This window comes from Enhydra lutris, unplaced genomic scaffold (assembly GCF_002288905.1).
Source record: "Enhydra lutris kenyoni isolate GAN:26980312 unplaced genomic scaffold, ASM228890v2 scaffoldscaffold42, whole genome shotgun sequence".
NCBI classification, from domain to species: domain Eukaryota; kingdom Metazoa; phylum Chordata; class Mammalia; order Carnivora; family Mustelidae; genus Enhydra; species Enhydra lutris.
In genome coordinates, this window is record NW_019154126.1 from 17,695,134 (window position 1) to 17,715,209 (window position 20,076).

At 42.4% G+C, this 20,076-nt stretch overlaps 1 protein-coding gene across 2 annotated transcripts in view; it reads left to right on the top strand.

The window, feature by feature from the left end:
* The window catches only part of LOC111155590 (cyclin Y), a 223,229-nt gene that overhangs the window by 195,103 nt on the left and 8,050 nt on the right, over window positions 1-20,076 (top strand). For both annotated transcript variants that reach the window (XM_022515841.1, XM_022515840.1), the window contains one exon: window positions 11,464-11,630. In XM_022515841.1, coding sequence (XP_022371549.1) covers window positions 11,464-11,630 — 167 coding nt within the window. The remainder of the gene's footprint in view (window positions 1-11,463; window positions 11,631-20,076) is intronic.

Consider the following 20,076-nt stretch of genomic DNA (forward strand, 5'->3'; position numbering starts at 1 on the left):
TTATTTCTTTTTGTTGTCTGATTGCTGTGTCTAGGTTTTCCAGTACTATGTAGAATAAAAGTGAGAATGTACATCCTTGTCTTATTCTTCACCTTAGGGGAAAAGCTGAGGATATTATTAGTTGTGGGTTTTTCTTATAAGGCTTTTATTGTGTTGAGGCATTTTTCCTCTAAACGTACTTTGTTGAGGATTTTTATCATGAATGGATATTGTACTTTGTCAAATGCCTTCTCTTTGTCTTTTGAAATGATCATATGATTTTTATTCTTTCTTTGTTAATGTGATGTATCACATTGATTGATTTGCAAATACTGAACTACCCTTGCATCCCAAATTGCACTTGATGGTGTTAAATGATTTTTTACTGTATCGTTGGATTTAGTTTGCTAACATTTTGTTGAGGGTTCGCTATTTTCCTCTATGTTCATCAGAGGTATTGGCCTGTAGTTCTCCTTTTCTATGTTGTCTTTATCTGGTTTTGGTAATCAGGACAATGTTGGTCTCATAACCTTTCCTTCCTCTTCTCTTTTTTTGGAATATTTTGAGAGAAATAGGTGTTGACTCTTCTTCTTCTTCTTCTTCTTTTTTTTTTTTTTAAAGGTATTAACTCTTCTTTAAATGTTGGATAGAATTTACTTATGAAGCCATCAGGTCCTGGACTTTTATTTCTTAGGAGTGTTTTGATTACTGAATCAGTTTCATTGCTGGTAATTAGTCTGTTCAAATTTTTTATTCCTGATTCAGTTTTGGGAGGTTATAAGTTTCTAGAAATTTATTCATTTCTTCTACATTGTTCAATTTGTTGGCTTATAATATTTCATAATATTCTTTTATAATTCTTTATTTTTTGTGGTGCTGGTTATTGTTTCTCTGATTTCTGAATTTGTTTGATTCCTCTCTCTCTCTCTCTTTCTCTCTTTTTTTTTTTTTTTGTGAGGCTGGCTAAAGGTATATCAATTTTGTTGATCTTTCCAATGAACCAGCTCCTGAGTTCATTGATCTTTTCTATTGCTAGTAGTATCTATTTTGTTTATTTCTGCCTTAATCTTTATTTGGTTCTTCTTCATATTTTGGCGGGGGGAGGAGGCTTGTTTGGACTTGTTTTTCTAGTTCCTTCAGATGTAAGGTTAGGTTGGTTATTTGAGAGTTTTCTTGCTTTTTGAGGTAGGCCTGTATTGCTATGAACTTCCCTCTTTCCTCTTTTGCTGCATCCCAAATATTTTGGACTATTGTATTTTCAAATTCATTTGTCGTTATTATTTTTTTATTTCCTTTTTGATTCCTTGGTTGATCTATTCATTGTTTAGTAGAATGTTATTTAATCTCCATGTATTTGTGTTGTTTCCAGATTTTTTGTTGTTGTTGATTTCTAGTTTCATAGCAGATGTAAGAAAAGATGCATGTATGACTTCAGTCTTTTTGAATTTGTTGAGATTTGTTTTGTAGCCTAATATATGACCTATTCAGGAGAATAATTCATGTGCACTTACAAAGAATGTTTATTCTGCTGTTTAAGGGTGGAATATTCTGAATATAACAGATTCATCTTGTCCAGTGTGTCATTCTAAGCCAGTATTTCCTTATTGACTTTTTGTTTGGATTAAGATTTACCAATTGCTGTGAATGGGGTATTAAAGTGCCCTACTATTAATACTATTGATTACTTTATGTTTGTTATTAGCTGCTTTAGATATTTGGGTGTTCCCATGTAAGGTGCATAAATATGTACAATTGTTATATTTTCTTGTTGGATTTTTCCCTTTATAAGTATATAGTGCCCTTCTTTTTCTGTTGTTAAAGTCTTTGTTTTAAAGTTCATTTTGTCATATATGACTACTGCTACCCCAGCTTTCTTTTCACTTCCATTTGCATGATAAATACTTTTCTATCCCTTCACTTTCAATCTTCATGTGTCTTTAGGTCTGAAATGAGTTTTTGTCGGCAGCATATAGGTGGGTCTTACTTTTTTATCCATTCTGTCACCCTGTATCTTTTTTTGGAGTGTTTAGGCCATTTACATTCGAAGTAATTATTGACAGTGACTTAATGCCACTTTCTTACTTGTTTTATGGTTATTTTTGTAGTCTTCTCTGTCCCTTCTCTTGCTCTTTTTGTTCACATTTTGGTGGCTTTCTTTAGTGATTTATTTTTTACATGTTTACATGTTTACATTTTTATTATTGGTATATTAACATCTATTACTGGTTTTTGATTTGTGGTTACCATTAGAGTTGAGTATAACATCTTCTGCATATAGCAGTCTATATGAAATTGATCATCACTTAAGTTTGAACCCATTCTTTACTCTTCTCTCTGTTACATTTTAGGTATGTGGTGTCATACTTTACTTCCTTTTAATTCTGTGAACCCCTTGACTGATTTTTATAGATATACTTAATTTTACTCCTTTTGTGCTTCCTACTTTTTTTTTTTTTTTTTTTTTACCTCTGCTTATGGTCTTTCTTTTCCACTCAATGAATCCCCTTTGAACATTTCCTGTAGGGCTGTTAGTGGTCGTGAGTTCCTTTAACTTTTGTTTGTCTAGGAAACTCTTTATCTCTCCTGTTCTGAAGGACTGGCTGCAGGTTGTTTCCTTTCAGCTCTTTGAATATATCATACCACTGTTTTCTGGCCTGCAAAGTTTCTGCTGAAAATCTGCCGATAACCAGATTATAGGGTTTCCCACATATGTAAATGTCTTCTTTTCTGTTGCTACTTTTCACATTCTCTGTCATCACTTTCTGCCATTTTAATTACTCTGTGTCTTAATGTGGATCTCTTTGGGTTGATTTTGCTGGGGGCTCCCTGTGCTTCCTGGATCTGGATTTCTGTTTCCTTCCCTAGATTCAGGAAGTTTTCAACTGAAAACTAAATTTTCTGCCTTATTTTCCTTCTGTCACTCCTTGTGGGATCTCTGTAATGTGAATGTCATTGCACATTTTTTATTATTTTTTTTCTCTCCTATTCAGCTCAATTACTTTCTGTTACTCTGTCCTTCAGATGATGGTCAGTTCTGCTTCCTCTAGTCTGCTATTCATCTAGTGTATTTTTAATTTCAGATGTTGAGTTTTTCATCTCAGGTTCTTTTTTTTATGTTTTCTGTCTCTTTATTGAGGGTCTCACTGAAGTCTTGCACCCTTTTCTCAAGTTCAGTGAGTATCTTTATGACCATTACTTTGAATTCTCTGTCATGCATATTATCTCTGTTTTATTTAACTCTCTTGCTGTGTTTTTTTTTTTTTTTTCCTTGATTTGGGGCATATTCCCCTGTCTCCTCATTTTGTGTCTGTGTCTGTTTCTATGTTTTTGGAAAGTCACCCATGTCTCCTGCTGTTGAAAGTCGTGATCTTGTAAAGAAGTAGTGCCCTGCAGTACGGTGTCCCCTATTCCCCAGAACCTGGTGCTTCGCTGGAGGGTCTCCTGGGTGTGTTGTGTGTGTCCTGCTATTGTGGCTAAGCCACTTTTGCTTTTAGTCCAGTAGCCTGCAGTGTCTCATTTTGCTTGTTTTGGGAAGGTTTGGTTCCTACATAGGCCAGTCTGGGACTGCCTTGGGCTTGAGTTGAGTCAGCCCAGGCATTTGCCAGAGATGTAGTAGCACCCAGTGACAGATGCTTTCCCTGTTTTGTCCCTTGAGAAGTGTTGGTTGTGTGGGGGGCGGGGAGGAGGGGAAGGAGGTGTTGCAGTCATACCAGATATCTGTCCTTAGGCCACTGCTGGGGTCACAGTCGGACTGGTATATGAGGTTATCTTCCTCTGTCCCTGGGGTGGAAGTCACTTTGGGGTTGTGCTAGTCCCTGTTGGGGCTCTTTGCACACTGCCAGGGTTGTAGCACCACACTGGAGGGGCTCTGGCCAAAAACATGCTGGAGGAAACAGGACTGCAGGAGAACGTGGGTGCAGGTGGACATTGTTAGCAAGGTTTGTGCTGGTCCACTAAGGTAGGGGACCTTAGCTTTGGGGACTTAGGCCTGCTGGTTGGAGGAGGCAGATCTGCAGAAGCAGCTGGGACACACAGTGTTAGCAAGGTTTGCTTGGGCCTCCTGTGGGAGCAGATGCCTGGCTGGAGGGGGCATGTCCACAGGAGAATGTGGGGGTGTGGGGGATGCTGTTAAGCAAGTTAGGTGGGAACATGTTTGCACTGTGCTGGTTCCAGCACATGCCCTTGTGTTTTGGCTAGGGGGCAGGGGAGGGAAATGGCCCCTGCCAGCTCCTTTGTTCCTGGGGAAGTCTCCCAAGGGTTTCTGCCCCTCTAGACATGCTTGAATTAGTAAGCAAATCTTCCTCCCCTAATGGTTTTTTCAAACTGCTCTTTGTTGCTGTATTTCTGCGGGGCTGTTTATTGTGCTAAGGGCAGAGACTCAGTTTCCTTTTACCCTGCCTACTCTCCCAGAGCTGAGACCACTGATGTTTAAAGTTCCAGGTGTTAAGCCCCACTGGTTGTAAGAAATTGCAAAATTTGGCCCCTCTGGTTTCCAAAGCCTATTGTTGCTAGGATGTGTCTTCCCCTTGTGGGTTTCCCCTGCAGGCTCCCTGGTGTGAGGGTCTGTTTCTCTCCCCGTCTCCATGCCCATACGTCCCTCCCTCCTGGGGACAGCCCCTGTGAGTCCATTTGGCTCCCAGCATTTCTCTGCCCTTGCTACCCTCTTCATTGTGTCCTCTTCTCTACATTTAGCTGTGGAGAGTTTGTTCTGCCAGTCTTCAGGTTGTTTTCTGGGTTATTCACACTGATGTGGGTGTTACTTAATTGTACCCATGGGAGGAGGTGAGCTTTGGGTCCTCCTACATCACTGTGTTCTCTGGTAGTCCTAGATTAATGCTCTCAAATCGGTTTGGAATAATTTCATTATCATCAAGGTTTTAGTATATATCCTTGATTCCAAGAGTTTGCATTTTATTCCCCCCCCCCATGCTTTTGAACAGTTTTGTTACATGCAGTCAGCTGAATGCTTTTCATTACTCTATAATTGCTTACTAACCTGTATTTTCTAGAGACTCCTAGGATAGTCCTTCTCATGAATTTAAATCTGAAAATTTAATTGAACAAGCTTGTCCTATTAGCAATGAATGGTCTAAGAATATTGTTTAGGCAAAATCAATTATTATTTTACTTGGCAGAGAACTAAAATATCCAACTGGGAGTTTACTAAAGAAATTGAAGCTGACCCTTGAATATGGCCTTACTGACAAGTTCTGCTAAATTACATGCTATTAAGTGGAGCTTATTATGAATGCCTCATCTCCCAGCATAACAGCTGCCTTCCCTTGGTAATGGAGTGTATTGTAATACCTAATTCCTTTAGTTAGCCCTAGTGGAATATCAGACATGGAATTCTTTTTGTTCTTTTTTAGTATTAAATGTTACTGTAAATATCATTAACATACTTATTAATAAGTCTACTAACTGTGGTATAAAGTAGGTAAGAAGAAAATTGAGTAACGGCCCACTTGCACTGAGCCAGTGAGAATCTGTTTCAGTGGGAAGCTTGGCAAGATTTGCATACCTTGTCTGTGTAAAGGAATAGAGTCTTAGGGTGAACATTGTTTCCACAGACGCCTTTGTCTCATGCTTTAAAAAGCTGAAGACTTACTTAGGTCCAGTCTTAGTTTTCTGCTCTTAATTCGTATTATTATGTATTATTATATATTTTGTGATTCTTTTTTAATTTTTAATTTTTTAATTATTTTGAGTGTAGTTGACACACAGTGTTGGATTTGTTGCACATGTACAGCATAGTGATTTGATAAGTCTATTCTTTATGCTGTGCTCACCATAAGTGTAGCTCTTTTTTTTTTTTAAGATTTTTTTTTTTTTTTTTTTTTTGGTATTCATTTGAGAAGGAGAAAGAGTGAGAGAGTGCAAGCACAAGCAGCAGGGAGGGTCTGAGGGAGCAGCAGACTGCCCCGTGGAACAGGGAGTGGGATGCCGAACTCGATCCCAGGACTCCAGGATCATGACCTGAGCCGAAGGCAGTCACTTAAGCAGCTGAGCCACCCAGGCGCCCCAAGTGTAGCTCTTCTTGATGGAGAATGAAGAGTTCGTTGTCCACCTTTGTAAAAGATGCAGTCTGGGGTCCCAAGATCAGAGTCTGGCTGCAGTTTGCTTGACCTGGCCCGGATCTTTACCTGAAGAACGACAATTTTCACACAAACGAAAGTCATGATCTAAAACATTAGCCCACTCTTTTTGCTCATTTAATATAATAAATGCCATTAAAAAGTAAAATCTTCAAAAATTGAAAATATCGTTGAGCTCTAGTCAGTGACCACTTTTTCTCACCAGTAAGTGTCACAACCAAATGCTGTTCCGTTGCTGTTCACCAAGAGAGGTTTGGAAACTCCCACAAAGGTGCTATAATGTTGTTAAGAATGCCATGCTGTGGGACTTCCTGGGGCTTCTTGGAAGGTCTTCTTGCCTTTCTGTGCTTGGCACAGCAGAGTGGACTCAGTCCTCCTCTGAACTACTACACCTGGCTCACAAACCATGGGCTCAGTGTCACCTTTAAATCTACTCTGCCTTTGTCAATGCAGTTCCCTTTCTGGGATGCCATTCTTTGTGGCCTCATTCTTAACTCAGTCCCTCATATGAAAATGTACCCTCTTGTTGCCAGATTCCAGAGCCAGAGCTCTAACGTGGGTGATGTGTCCATGAATCAAGCACTCTGAGGTTACACCCTTTCCTAGCATTGGGCTAGATGCTGGGCACACAAGTGGGAATGAGATGCGGTCATTGTCCTCAGGGAACTTAGGGTTTACTAGGTGGAGAGACTGAGAAGGCAACTACCTACACTATACTCAGAAAAACACAGCCAGGGGGGTGTGGGGTAAGTGGAAGGGTCACCCAAACTAATTTGCTGGTACATCAATGTAGACCTGCCCTATAATGGTTTCCTGTTTCATTACTTTCCAGTATATTTAAGAATGGACTTCTTAGCAGTTTATTGGCTATCTGGAATTTGAAATATGTTAGTAATTTCTTCTCATGATTTTGGCTTTTAGTATAGTACCCCCTTGATCCATTCTTGGGAACACCTGGTATCTGAGGTTAGCTTTAAGAGTCTAGGTTTTTAAGATTTAAAAAATTGTTTATTCATTAATAAAGGACTAAAAGTGGAATAATAACCCTTCTTAAGCAAAAGAACTGTTATTCATCTATTTGCTCATTCAGCAAACATTTGAGTGCCAGCCATCCCCCTCTCCCTATCTTGGAAGAACCCCTGTTTCAGTGGGAGCGGCAGACAGACTCCCTGGGTGTTGACCGTGCACCTGTTTCACAGACAGTTGGCTGGTACGAGCTGGCCACAGAAGCCAAAAGGGAGCCCCTGCTGCTTTGGAGGCAGTGTAGGACTCTTCTCTGCCTATGGTTTAGGGATCAGGAGAACCATGGGAAGCTCTGTGGAGGAGCTGCTAGCTGATGGTTTGACTTTTCTTTTCTTTTTAAAAATTATTTAATTAATTATTAGAGATGAGGGAGAGGCAGAGGGAAAGACAGAGCAAACTCTGTGCTGAGCGTGAAGCAGGACTCAGGCCTTGATCTCATAAACCCTGAGATCATGACCTGAACCAGAATCAAGAGTCAGATTCTTAACTGACTGAGCCACGCAGGAGCCCCTGATCTGACTTTTCTTTATTGGCCTAGAGTTTCGCTTCCATTAAGGTTCGTTTCTTCCATCTTTCCTCCCTTCCTCTCTTTCTCCTCCTCTCTCCCCTTTTCCCTCTCTCTCCCTACCCTCCCTTCTTAGTACCCCACCCCCATGGCCTCCTCACCCCTCTCTACCCACACAGTCACTACCTGAAGTGTTTTTACATCTTTTATTTTTCACTATGAAAGAGATCAATTTCCTTTTTATAAGCCCTGTATAATATTGTAAGCCTAATGCAGCTACTTAGAAACACCTCTGTCTGCCTTGTAGCTTTTTCTCCAAAGTATTACACATCTTAAGAGCAAAACATACCAGATTTTATTCCTCCCTCTCCTTTGCTGCCTCTTTACTCTCTCTCCAGATGTTAAAACAGGAGGGGCTCTTAAGGCTCTGGTCTGGCCCCTCCTTTTCTCTCTCCCTAAGCTGTCTCCCCAGGCCTTGGGATCCATGCTTAATTCTGTTCATGTGCCGCAGATACTCACATTTCTGAGTGCTGTTTTCTTCGAGCTTCACAAGGTGTGTGTGCACCGCCTAAATGGGGAACGTCCTCTGGGCTGTCCACCTGTAACTGTCTTCCCCCAACAGGGCTCCCTGTCTCAGAAGGCATTGCCCATCCAGCTGCACGAGCTGGAAGCCTCAGGTCTCCTGCAGCAGCTCACCTTCTTCGTTGTCGGGGGTCGCTGGACTCTAGGTTGGTCTGATAGGACTGTCAGTCTCTCCTGTCATGTCCCCGGTTCAAACCCTGATCTTCCTATCCCGACTTCGGCGGAGTCTCTCATGCCTATCAGCTGTGCTCCTTTCCAGCCCATTTTCCACTGTGCAGCCAGAGCCATTGGTACCTCCCTCCTGTGTCTCCAGTGATGGGCCCCGCGCCTGGCACATAGTCGCTTCTCTGTTACACAGGGAGCCATGGGTTAAGTTCAGGGATTTAACACCACCTCTGATGTATCTATTCTCATCTTGTGGGCCCTGTGTTATATAATTCTTAGTCTGCTTCTGGCATTATCCTGTGCTTCTATTGACAGATTAATGTCATTTAGTGAACTTCTCTCAGTCATTTGGTTAGTTGCCCTGTTTCTTCAGAATTTCCCAAAGTGCATCTCCTCTCCAGACCGTGGTGACGTAACAGGTATGGACTTTACCATCTCATTTATGAGTATTGATATTTAACTGATAATTATCTTTATTTGTGTATTTGTGTTAACATTTTTTCCCTTTTTAAGATTTTTTTTTAGAGGCACCTGGGTGTCTCAGTGGGTTAAAACCTCTGTCTTCAGCTCAGGTCATGATCCCAGGGTTCTGGGATCGAGCCCCGCATCCAGCTCTCTGCTCAGCAGGGAGCCTGCTTCCTCCTCTCTCTGTCTGCCTCTCTGCCTGCTTGTGATCTCTGTCTGTCAGATAAATAAATAAAATCTTAAAAAATATATATATATATTTTTTAAATTTTAGAGAGAGACTGAGCAAGCAAGTGCAAGCTGGGGACGGGATGGGGAGAGGGAGAGGGACAAGTGTGGAGCCTGACATGGGGCTTGATGCCATGACCTCAAGGTCACAACCTGAACCAAAACCAGAGTTGGACACTCAACAGATGGAGCCAACCAGGAACATCCTCTGCCCCCGCCCCCCACCAGATGCCTTTTAAAAAATTACATGATATTTAAGACTTTATGGACATTATAAACTATGAAAAATTTAACACTCTCTAGATTTATCTGTTTTAGAAAGCAGGTTCTTAAAAGTTTATATATGATTCATTTTGTTTCTTTAGTTTTATTTTTTCAGTGTTCCAAGATTCATTGTTTATGCACCACACCCAGTGCTCCATGCAATACATGCCCTCCTTAATACCCATCACCAGGCTCACCCCATCCCTCTCCTCTAAAACCCTCAGTTTTTTTCTCAGAGTCCACAGTCTCTCATGGTTTGTCTCCCCCCTCTGATTTCCCCCAATTCACTTTTCCTTTCCTTCTCTGAATATTCTCCATGTTATTCCTTATGTTCCATAAGTAAGTGAAACTATATGATAATTGACCCTCTCTGCTTGACTTATTTCACTCAGCATAATCTCTTCTAGTCCTGTCCATGTTGATACAGAAGTTGGGTATTGATCCTTTCTGATGGAGACATAATACTTCATTGTATATATGGACCATATTTTCTTTATCCATTTGTCTGTTGAAGGGCATCTTGGCTCCTTCCACGGTTTGGTAATTGTGGCCATTGCTGCTGTGAACATTGGGGTACAGATGGCCCTTCTTTTCACTACATCTGTATCTTTGAGGTAAATACTCAGTAGTGCAAGTGCAGGGTCATAGGGTAGCTTTATTTTTTAATTTTTTGAGGAATCGCCACACAGTTTTCCAAAGTGGGTGCACCAACTTGCATTCCCACCAACGGTGTGAGAAGGTTCTGATACAGTAGTTCCAGACATTCCTTTACCTTCATCACATTTATAAAATGTGTTTGATAAACTATAGAAATAATAATTCCATGGCTCAGAGAAGTATAAAACATGCTGATAAATAGAAGGAAAACTTCAAGAGAAATTCTTACCTTGTGACCCAAAGTAAGCAAAGCACTTTGTGGGTATTTCTGATATCTGTCTTCAAGCTAAATTTTGCCAGTTTATAAATCTTATGTTACTGGGTTTCATTTTCCAACTTCAGCTAAAATTATTTCATTTAGAAATCAAATCAAAACCACAGTGAAATACCTAAATCACACACATTAGGATGACAATTATTAAAAAAAAAAAAAAAAAACAGAAAACAAAATAACTGGTATTGGCAAGGATATCACGAAATTTGAACCCCTGTGTATTGCTGGTGGGAATGTTAAGTGGCCTAGGTACTATGGAAAAATAGTATGGTAGTTCCTTAAAAAATTAAACATAGAATTATATGATCCAGCAGTTCTCCTTCTCTGTCTGTACCCAAAAGAATCAAAAGCAGATACTCAAACAGGTACTTGTACACCAGTTTCTCAATAACCGAAAGGTGGAAACAACTCAAATGTCCATTGATGGAAAAATGGATAAACAAAATGTGATATATACAGGCAGTTGATTATTATTCAGCTTCGAAAGGGAAAGAAATTTTAATATATGCTACATACTTTGATGAACCTTGAGGACATGCTAAATGAGAAAAGCCAGAACAAAAAGACAAATATTGAATGATTCCTAGAGTAGTCAAATTCATGGAGACAAAGTAGAATGGTTGTTGCCAAAGGTTGGGGGAAGGGGATCAGGGAGTTGTTCAGGATGATGAGAAAGCTCTGGGGACAGAGATGGGCAGTGACTTTACAACAATGTGCATGTACTTACTGCTGCAGAACTATACATTTAAAAATGGCTAAATGGTAAATGTTATGTATATTTTACCACAATAATAAAAAATAGGTTTATCGATGGCTGTGTGTAAATTAATAATTACCTCAAAATAAGAACTTTACGAGATAGAGAAGAATCTCTTTGTTCCTTTGACACTGTTTGTTGAAATTTGTACTATTGTGTGTTGAATCTGTATTGATATTGTGGTTGATGTGATATGAGTGAGAAATTAACCTGTGGTATCTGGAGTTTGTGCTTGCCTCAGTCTTTTGTGATCCAGCTACATCCACACTATTCAGTTATGGACGGTGTCCCTTTCCCATCACACTAGCTGAGCCCTCTGACTTTTTAAAAATAGGTATGATCAGGGGATAAATCCCTGCTTAAAGTAGCTGTTAAAATGGAGTCAGGCGGTTTTGTCCTACATATATGCTAGCATGTAGGACAAAAACAAGTCAAGTCCTTTAGCTCTGGCATTTTCATGTCTTCCCAGGTATACCTTGAAAGACTTTTAACGTATGCAGAGATAGACATCTGTCCGGCCAACTGGAAGCGGATTGTTCTAGGGGCGATCCTGCTGGCCTCCAAGGTTTGGGATGACCAGGCTGTGTGGAATGTGGACTACTGTCAGATCCTGAAAGACATCACGGTGGAGGACATGTGAGTGTGTGTGCTGGCGTGGGGACGAAGGGAGGCACTGTTTGGGAAGGAACCGTGTCCCTCTGAATGGTCTGTGTGGTAGAGAGGGAATGAATTTGACTGAAGGTCTCTCGTGAGTGGGTACAACAAGGACACAGCTGTGGAACATTACATGCAAACACCTGTACTACTCTGCGTTAGGATCATGAACAGGTACTGGTTACACTTTTTGATTTTGTGAAACTAGTTACTGAGACTATATTGTGGACAGACATTCCTTTACCTTCATCAGAAAGGTATAGACTAATGCTGTCACCAGACTATGATGGCTTCTATTCTGGCTCTGTACCTCACTGCAGACTCATAACAATGTCCCACACCAGTCTTTTGTGGGCAGCAGCCTCCCCAAAAAGCAGAAGAGCTAACATAGTATGTTTCTGTTTCATTTCGGAGAGAACTCGCAAGTTCAGTTGCTCATTCTGTCTGTGGGTCCTCTCATGCTCAGGGCTGCATGTTCTCCCCCAGCTGGTCTCAGAGCCTCAGCTCAGTGGAGGCGCCATAAGCTTGAGGGGCGAAGGGGGTCCATCCCCATAGCTCTCAGGGCAGTCTTGGGATTTCTCAGATGGTTCAGTCCTTAGATTTAGGTGAGGATTGTTAACTGGAGACCTGCAGGCCTATTGTCTGTGATGTCTAGGGTCTGGGAATATAGGAAATAGGTTTAGAGCCTCTTAGGACAAAGGAGCTGTTTTAGAAAATAATCAGGATAAACTATCTACAGTGCCATATGGTTTTTAGTACTTCTGACACTTCTTGCTAAAATTTTTCTAATATTGTTTGTTACAGCTTCCTTGAGGAAGCTTTAGTCTGGAGGAGCTTCCCAGCCGTGTCTCAGTCCACCTCCTGTGTTCCTGGACCCAGTAATGCTGGGAATGTGGGAACCTCACAGTGCCTGTGCAGGCTGCTGGTGGGGGTGTCATGTGGGCACCCTGGGTTCTTCACTAACCTAAGGCCCTCCTTGCCTCTGGTTACTGATTAGATGGGACCCCATGTTGGGGGTACCCTGTGAGGCACTCTAGTTTGTGTTCTTGGGTCTTTTGTTACAGAGCCTATTTCTGCTGTAGACCTATAAAACTCCTTCCTGTGTCTCTAATTCTTTATTATAAAAAAAGTAGGACAAATGTAAAGAAGTTTTTGATAGTAAGAAAAATTAAAGTCTTGATTATATTTCAAAGTGAAAACAACTACTGAAATAATTGTCATCAGGACCACAGAAGAGCAAGGTGGTAAGAAGTTCTGACTCATTTCCTTTATTGGGGGGTTACTCCGTCAACTCCGTGATACCGTTTGACACTGAGTTGTATGCTGTAGGAATGACATCATGGTTGCCTTTTCCTGTTTGTGTTGGTGATGTATGTATGTAAGGAACAAAAATTTTCCCTTTTTCCCCCTTTTAGGTTCTTTTAGGTCTAATAATTAAATTGACATAAGACCAACAGGAGAAAAACAAATTTAATTTTGTACATATGGGAGCCCCATAAAAATATGAGACTGAAAGCCATTCAGGCGAGTGAGGCTTAAATGCCATCTAAGCTCAGGAATTGGGATAGAGGCCTAGGGCTTCAAAGGGGACAGGGGCAATTCAGAGGAAGATAAAAAGAGCAGATGCTTGGTAATCCGATGTGTGCCCCACCATGCAGGTCTTTCACATGGGGGGGGGCAACCTCAGTAAGGGAGGGTGAGCAGCCTGCCTTTCTCTCCCAGAGCAAAAGAATGGGAAGGGAGGAGCCAGAAGGAGCACCTACATACTTGATGTGTTCTTGGGTAAGTCAGTTCCAATAGTGAGAAATGAAAGTTACAGATCTAGAAATCTGTTCCCTGATGCTGTTGTGTTTTTAGGCACACTTGGAGAAAGCATTTGTGTATTGTAAGGGTTAGACCAGCACGAAGCCCAGTGCCCCGCTGAGCGCTGCAGCAGATAGCCAGTGTTATGGGCCGAATTGTGTTCTCTGAGAATTCCTGTGTTGAAGCCTAAGACCCACTGCCTCAGAATGTATCTGTATATGGAGCTAAGGTCGTAAAGAGGTAATTGATTTAAAACAGGGTCAGGAGGGCAGGCCCTAATATAATAGACTGAGACACCACACAGGCAGAGGGATAGCCATGCGAGGACACAGAGAGAAGATGGCCATCTGCAGGCCAAGAGAGAGGCTTCAGAAGAATGCATTGCTGCTGGCACCCCCATCTTGGACTTCCAGCCTCCAGAATTGTGAGAAAATCAGTTAATGCTGTTTAAACCCCCAGTCTGTGGTATTGTATTATGGCAGCCCCTGCTGGCTGACACAGACTTGATACTGGCAAATGGGGTGCTGCTCTGACAGTTACCTAGAGATGTGGAGGTGGCATTGCAGCTAGCTAATGGGTAGAAGATTCCAGAATTTTGAGGCACATGTTAAAAAAATCCTAGATTACCTTGAAGAGCTGGTTGGTAGAGACATGATTGAGAAAGGTGATTCTGACGAGGACTCAGGAAGCAGAGAGCTTTAGAGGAAGCTTCTCTCAATCTTAGAGATATACATTTACTGCAAACAGAATATTGCTAGAAATAGGACTGTTAAAGGTGCTCCTGGAGTGAGGTGTCAGAAATGAGAAACATGCTGCTGGGCACTGTACCAAGGGCAATAACTGTTACACAGTGACAAAGAACTTGGCCAAGTTGTGTTCTAGTGTTTGTGTAAGGTGGAATATTCGAGAATGAACTTGAATATTTAGCTGAGGAGATTTCTAAGCAGAATGTTTAGAAACCGTGCCTGGTTTCTCCTTGCTGCCTCTAATAAAATCTGAGGAGAGAGAAATTGAAGAAGGAGTTGTTAAGCAAGAAGGGACCAGATGTTGGAGATTTGGAAGAACTCAAATTTTCCAACCTCTGCTTATCCCTATTGCAAAAAATGAGAAAGCGTGCTCTGGAGAGAACAGTGATGGTGTGGCTGTACAGTATTTGCTCAAGAGATTACGAGTGTGGCTTGGTGTTCCAGTCAGTCATCCCAGCGGAAGTGCTGCCAGTTTAAACTGAAGGGGACAAGACAGGACAAAATGAAGGAAGGCTGTCAAACTTTAGGATTCTCCAGAAGACCTGTCTACTCTGACGTGTTATCCTTAAAAAGGGAAAATGACCATGGAGGCAGTTTGCAAGTGGGCAGGGCTGAGGCTGCTTCCCCCTCGGCTAGGATGTGGGCTGCTGCCCTTGGCTAAGAGAGCCCAGTGGCAGGGCTCCCCTCTCACTGGGCTGGATGCTAGAGCATCAGCCAAAGATTATTCTCAAGCCTGAAAATCAAATGCATTTGCCTTGCTAGATTTCAGACTGGCTTGAGACCTGAGAACCCTTTCTACTTTTTGATTTCTCCCTTTTGTAGCGGGAACGTCTGTCTATGCCTGTGTGACCATTGTACTTCAGAAGCAGATAACTTCCACAGTGAGGAAGCTTCACAGGTTCACACCTGGAGAGGAATTTTGCCTCAGGACGAATCAGACCTCTAGTCTCAGCCATACCTGATTTAGTTGAGATTTTTGAACTTGGAGTTGATGCTGGAATGGGTTGAGACTTTTGGGCTGTTGGGAGGGGGTGAATGTTTTCTGCATGTGAGGTGGATGTGAATTTTGAGGGGCTAGAAGATAGAGTGTCAAGGGCTGAGTAGCATCTCCCTCAAATGCACATGTGAAGTCCTAACCCCTAGTACCTCAACATGTAACCATATTTGGAGATCAGGTGTTTCAAGAAGTAATTAAGTAAAAATGAGGTCATTAGAATAGACCTTAGTCAAATATGATGTGTCCTAAACAAGAGATTAGGTTATAGGGAGCAGACAGAAGGACAGTCTTGGGATATTTTGCTACAATAGCAAACTAACACATCCAGTAAACTTTATTGAGAAGGAATGAGATTTGATGTGTTCAAGAAGCCATTCAGGGGGTCATGTGGCTGAACCACCCTTGTGGAGGGGCTTTAAGTTACTTTGTAGCATCTGTACAGAATCCTAGATTTCCTGTTCGAATATTAAAAAATGAGTGCTTGATTTCAGTCTTTTTCAGTCAAACCATATGAACTTGGGGGCAGCAATGGGGAGAGGGAGCAGCGTGGGACATCGCTGGAAACTAGGGGCTCTGGCACTTGGCACTGTGTTAGTCTCAAGTCAGTAGCAAGTGTTCATTTCCTGGCAGAGGCACCCTAAGCTTTCCCCTGGGGCTCCTTAGTGGGGAGACGACTCCCAAGTTTCAGATGGGAAGCTTTATAAAAATGTGCATGTTGGTGCTCTTTCCAGGCGTCTGTACTTCTGTCTCCTTCTGCACCCTTCTTTGTGGCCTTGCCTGTGTCCTAGCGTCCTGATGTAACCTTCCTGATGTTTCCGAGCCCAGTTTCATTTCCAGCTAAAGAATCATCCAACAGTGAAGGACTTGGACTTGGAGTCCTTTCCACCTTCAGACAGTGGGGTTTTGGCTTGGAAGGCAGCTGATCATGTGTGCAAATGGCTGGGAACGCAGGTTGAAGAACATTTTAAGACAAGTGTCACTGAAACTTGCAGGTAGACCGTTGGGGCCACCAGCGTCAGTCAGTCAGACTTCAGATTCAGGCTGACGTTGTGCGGCAAGATAGGGCCATGGGCCAGTCTTTGTTTCTTTCTATCTTGCCAACAGTAAGTGGTCACACCACCACGTGTCAGCTTTTGTGTAAGGTGGAATATTCGAGAATGAACAGTTGCTATGCATGGGAAAGGGAGGATGAACATTGACAGGCAAAAATGCTGTTAAAAGAAATTAAACTTTGGGGTTGGTTTGTTTTTGTTTTGCAGTAACCTTGGAAGAGTCATTTTCAAATATAAACAAGGAATCTGAAATAAGGAGAAATCAGGCAACGTGATGCCCCCAGCTTTGTTTTTCTTTTTCAACATTTCCTTGGTGATTCGGAGTCTTTCCTGGTTCCAGACAAATTTTAGATTGTTTGTTCCAGCACTTTGAAAAATGCCAAATGATACTTTGATCGGAATGGCATTGAAAGTATAGATTGCTCTGGGCAGCATAGACATTTTAACAATGTTTATTCTTCCGATCCAAGAGCATGGATTGTTTTTCCATCTTTTTGTGTCTTCTTTAGTTTCTTTCATGAGTGTTCTGTAGTTCCTCGAGTATAGATCTTTTACCTCATTGGTTAGGTTTATTCCAAGGTATCTTACGGTTTTTGGAGCTATTATAAAAACGGAATCAATTCTCTAATTTTCCCTTTCTACAGTTTCATTGTTAGTGTATAATAAAGCAGCTGATTTCTTTGCATCAGTTTTGTATCCTGCCACGTTACTGAATTGCTCTATGAGTTCTAGGAGTTTGGAGGTGGAGTCTTTTGGGTTTTCCATATAAAGTATCACATCATCTGTGAAGAGAGAGAGTTTGACTTCTTCTTTGCCAATCTGAATACCTTTTATTTCTTTTTGTTGTCTGATTGCTGTTGCTAGGACTTCTAGTACTATGTTGGACAACAGTGGATAGAGTGGGCATCCTTTTTGTGTTCCCGATCTCAATGGGAAGGCTCCAAGAGACTGGTTTCAGTGCTGCATAGCAGAAAGATGCAGCAAAAACCTCCCACCCTCCATGGTGTAGGGTGCCTGGTCTTTGGTTTTCAGTTTTAATTGTGGTAAAATATGCATGGCATAAATTAGACTATTTTAGCCATTTTTAAGTGTACAGTTATGTGGCATTAAGTGCATTCACATTGTTGTGCAACGATCACCAACCAGAAACTGTGTGTCCAGTAAATAATAGGTCCCCACATTCCCCTCCCCCTGGCCATCGTTCTGCTTTGTCTCTGAATGTCACTACCCTGGATGCCTCACAGAAGCGAACTTGCCCAGTATTGTCTCTTTGTGACTGGCTTATTTCACTTAGCATGGTGTCCTCAGGGGTCATCTGTGTAGCAGCACATACTGGAATTTTCTTCCTTTTTAAGGTAAAGAATATTACAGTCCTTGTACATACTCTGTTTTGTTTATCCATTCACCCATTGCTGGACACCTGGACACTTGCACTGCTTCTGCCCTTGGCTGCTGTGAATAGCGCTGCCAGGAGCACGGGTGCACGGATCTCTCCTGGAGTCCCTGCTTCCAGTTCTTTGTGTCTGTGCCCAGAAGTGGGATTGCTAGGCTGTTAGTGGCTGGTTTTGTAAAGTGAACCCATTTTTCCAGAAAAGCAGATAGATGGTAAATGTTTCGATGATAAAAACAACAGAGAGAACAGGCTTGATGGAATTACTGCCCTCAACAGCATAGTCATGAGAAAATCGTTCTGATTAAAATTTATAAGAACTAAACTCAAATCTGTAAACAAATATATTCAGAAATACATGTTATATTAAATCAAAACTGTAAAGAAACCCAGCTGAATTAGCACAATTCACAACTTGTGAAGGGGCCTCTAAAATGGAGTAAGGAGAGTTTCTTGTGATTTGTCATGTAGCAAGCTGTCACATGTCCCTGGAAGCTGTTCCACTGCGGTTTGGGAATTCAGACTTCGGGAATTACTTTTGTTTGCTAAATCTTGCCTTAGTTAGAAAGCACAGCAGCTCTAAGGCCCATATTTCCCTCAGAGCTTAAAAAAGAAACCCCCGAAGAAAGACTATTTTTTCCCAAGGAACCTTGAGGAAAATGCCCCCTTGTGCAGAAAGAGATTTCTCTTGACTTTAGTCAGAGAGTATCCCCTCAACAAGAGTCACTGCTACCTTGCCACCCTCTGGGCCAGGAGTAACAGACTAGCTGTCGGAAAAAGGCGAGTTTTTCTTAGCCTCCAGAGAGTAAGAGCTGCAGTGGCGCCTTTGGCCACCAGTCGGCAGTCTGTCCCCGGGCCGTCCCACAGTCCCCCAGGGAGAGTGCCTTCTAGCCCATTTGTTTTGGCACCTCTGGCCTTAGCAGTATTTTTAACTCTTGTTTCATTAAAATCTTAGCTGAGTTCTAGTATTTTGCAGGATGATCTCTTGTTAAATTTCATTTAAAGGAAGCATAAATAAAACTTATTTAAAGCAAAAATTATCCTAAATAAGTCAAAGTAATTTAGACTCTTTAAAAGACTAAAATTTAGCACGATATGCCCATTTGGAGGTCACCTCCATTCACTAGACTGTATAGAAACGACAAATCATGGTGTTTCTCTGATGAAAAGACCTGAATGTAACTTCTCAGTCCTCCCATCTGAGGACCACGAACCTTCTGTACCAACTCCCATTCGCCCAGTACCTTCTCTGTCTGACCAGTCTTGCTCAGATCCCAGCCTGCCTTCCCCACCACCTCGGTGCTCCTGTCCCTTGCTGTCACAGCAGCACAAGACTGGGACAGAGTCCTTTCTGTCTCTGATGGCTTAGTGAGGTGACTCACCGGGGGTGGACAGACGAGTTCTCAGGTACACCATGGGGACAGGATGGTGCTGAGTTAGTCTGAGGCTACAAAACATCAGGTGCCTGCATCTGGGATCTGGAACTTGGGGCTCGGTGTTCAGTGGAGCCCATGGAGAGGGGTCTGGGATAGTTGGGGTGAGGCCTAGCACTTGGGCAGGGTTTGTCAGCCTTCAGATTCACTTATAGGAGATGGTGATCAGGTCTCCTGCCAGAAATCCCCTGCCCCAACCCTTGTTCCTCTCCACTAGAGCTCTGTGTTTCCACACTCAGTTCATCTCTTAATTCTCTGGGAAGCCTTCCTCCGTCCCTCCACCGAAGCCGCTCCATTCAGTAAGGGTAATTATCAAACACTAGCTGTATATCAGGTACTGTGATGGGGCCAGGTGGCCCGGTTTCTGGCTAGGAGGATACAGGCAGGAACACTGAGTTAAGGTGACACTTGTGGTGGAGTCTGATAAAGGACAGAAATTGAGGGCTGTGTAGTGTGCTTGGGAGCACAGGGTGCTTCGAGGGGGAGACGATGCTGAAAGTGCGTGCCCGACCTGGGACTAGTGCTCAACAAACTGAGCCATCGCTGAGGACTTTTCTCCCTCCAGGTACTGTCAAGAAATGAACCTGATCTAAAAGATAATCGACATGGGGAAGGTCTCCAAATAGAAGTTTTAAAATTTATTCTGGCTACCCATCATTCATTTCCATCAAACTATAAATGGGTTGGCCAGTTGGATCTTAATACCTGTGTTGGCTCCTTTACTGACCAGTGTCTGGGGGTGAGTGGTTCTAGAAGTTTGGGCTGAGACCAGCCATGTCATCATCCCAAGGGAGCTTGTTAGAAAGACATGTTCTTAGGCCCACCCCAGCCCTGCTGAACCAGGCCCTGGGGTGGGCTCCTCTGTCCATGTTGACAGGCCCTCCGCAGGACTAGACACGTGCTCAGGTGTGGGCCTTACTGCTCTCATTCTTCAGAGTTGGTGGGTTCCCTTTCTGTGAGTCCAGGGCTATGATTCATTCTCCCACACCCCGCTTTGCCTGGGAGGC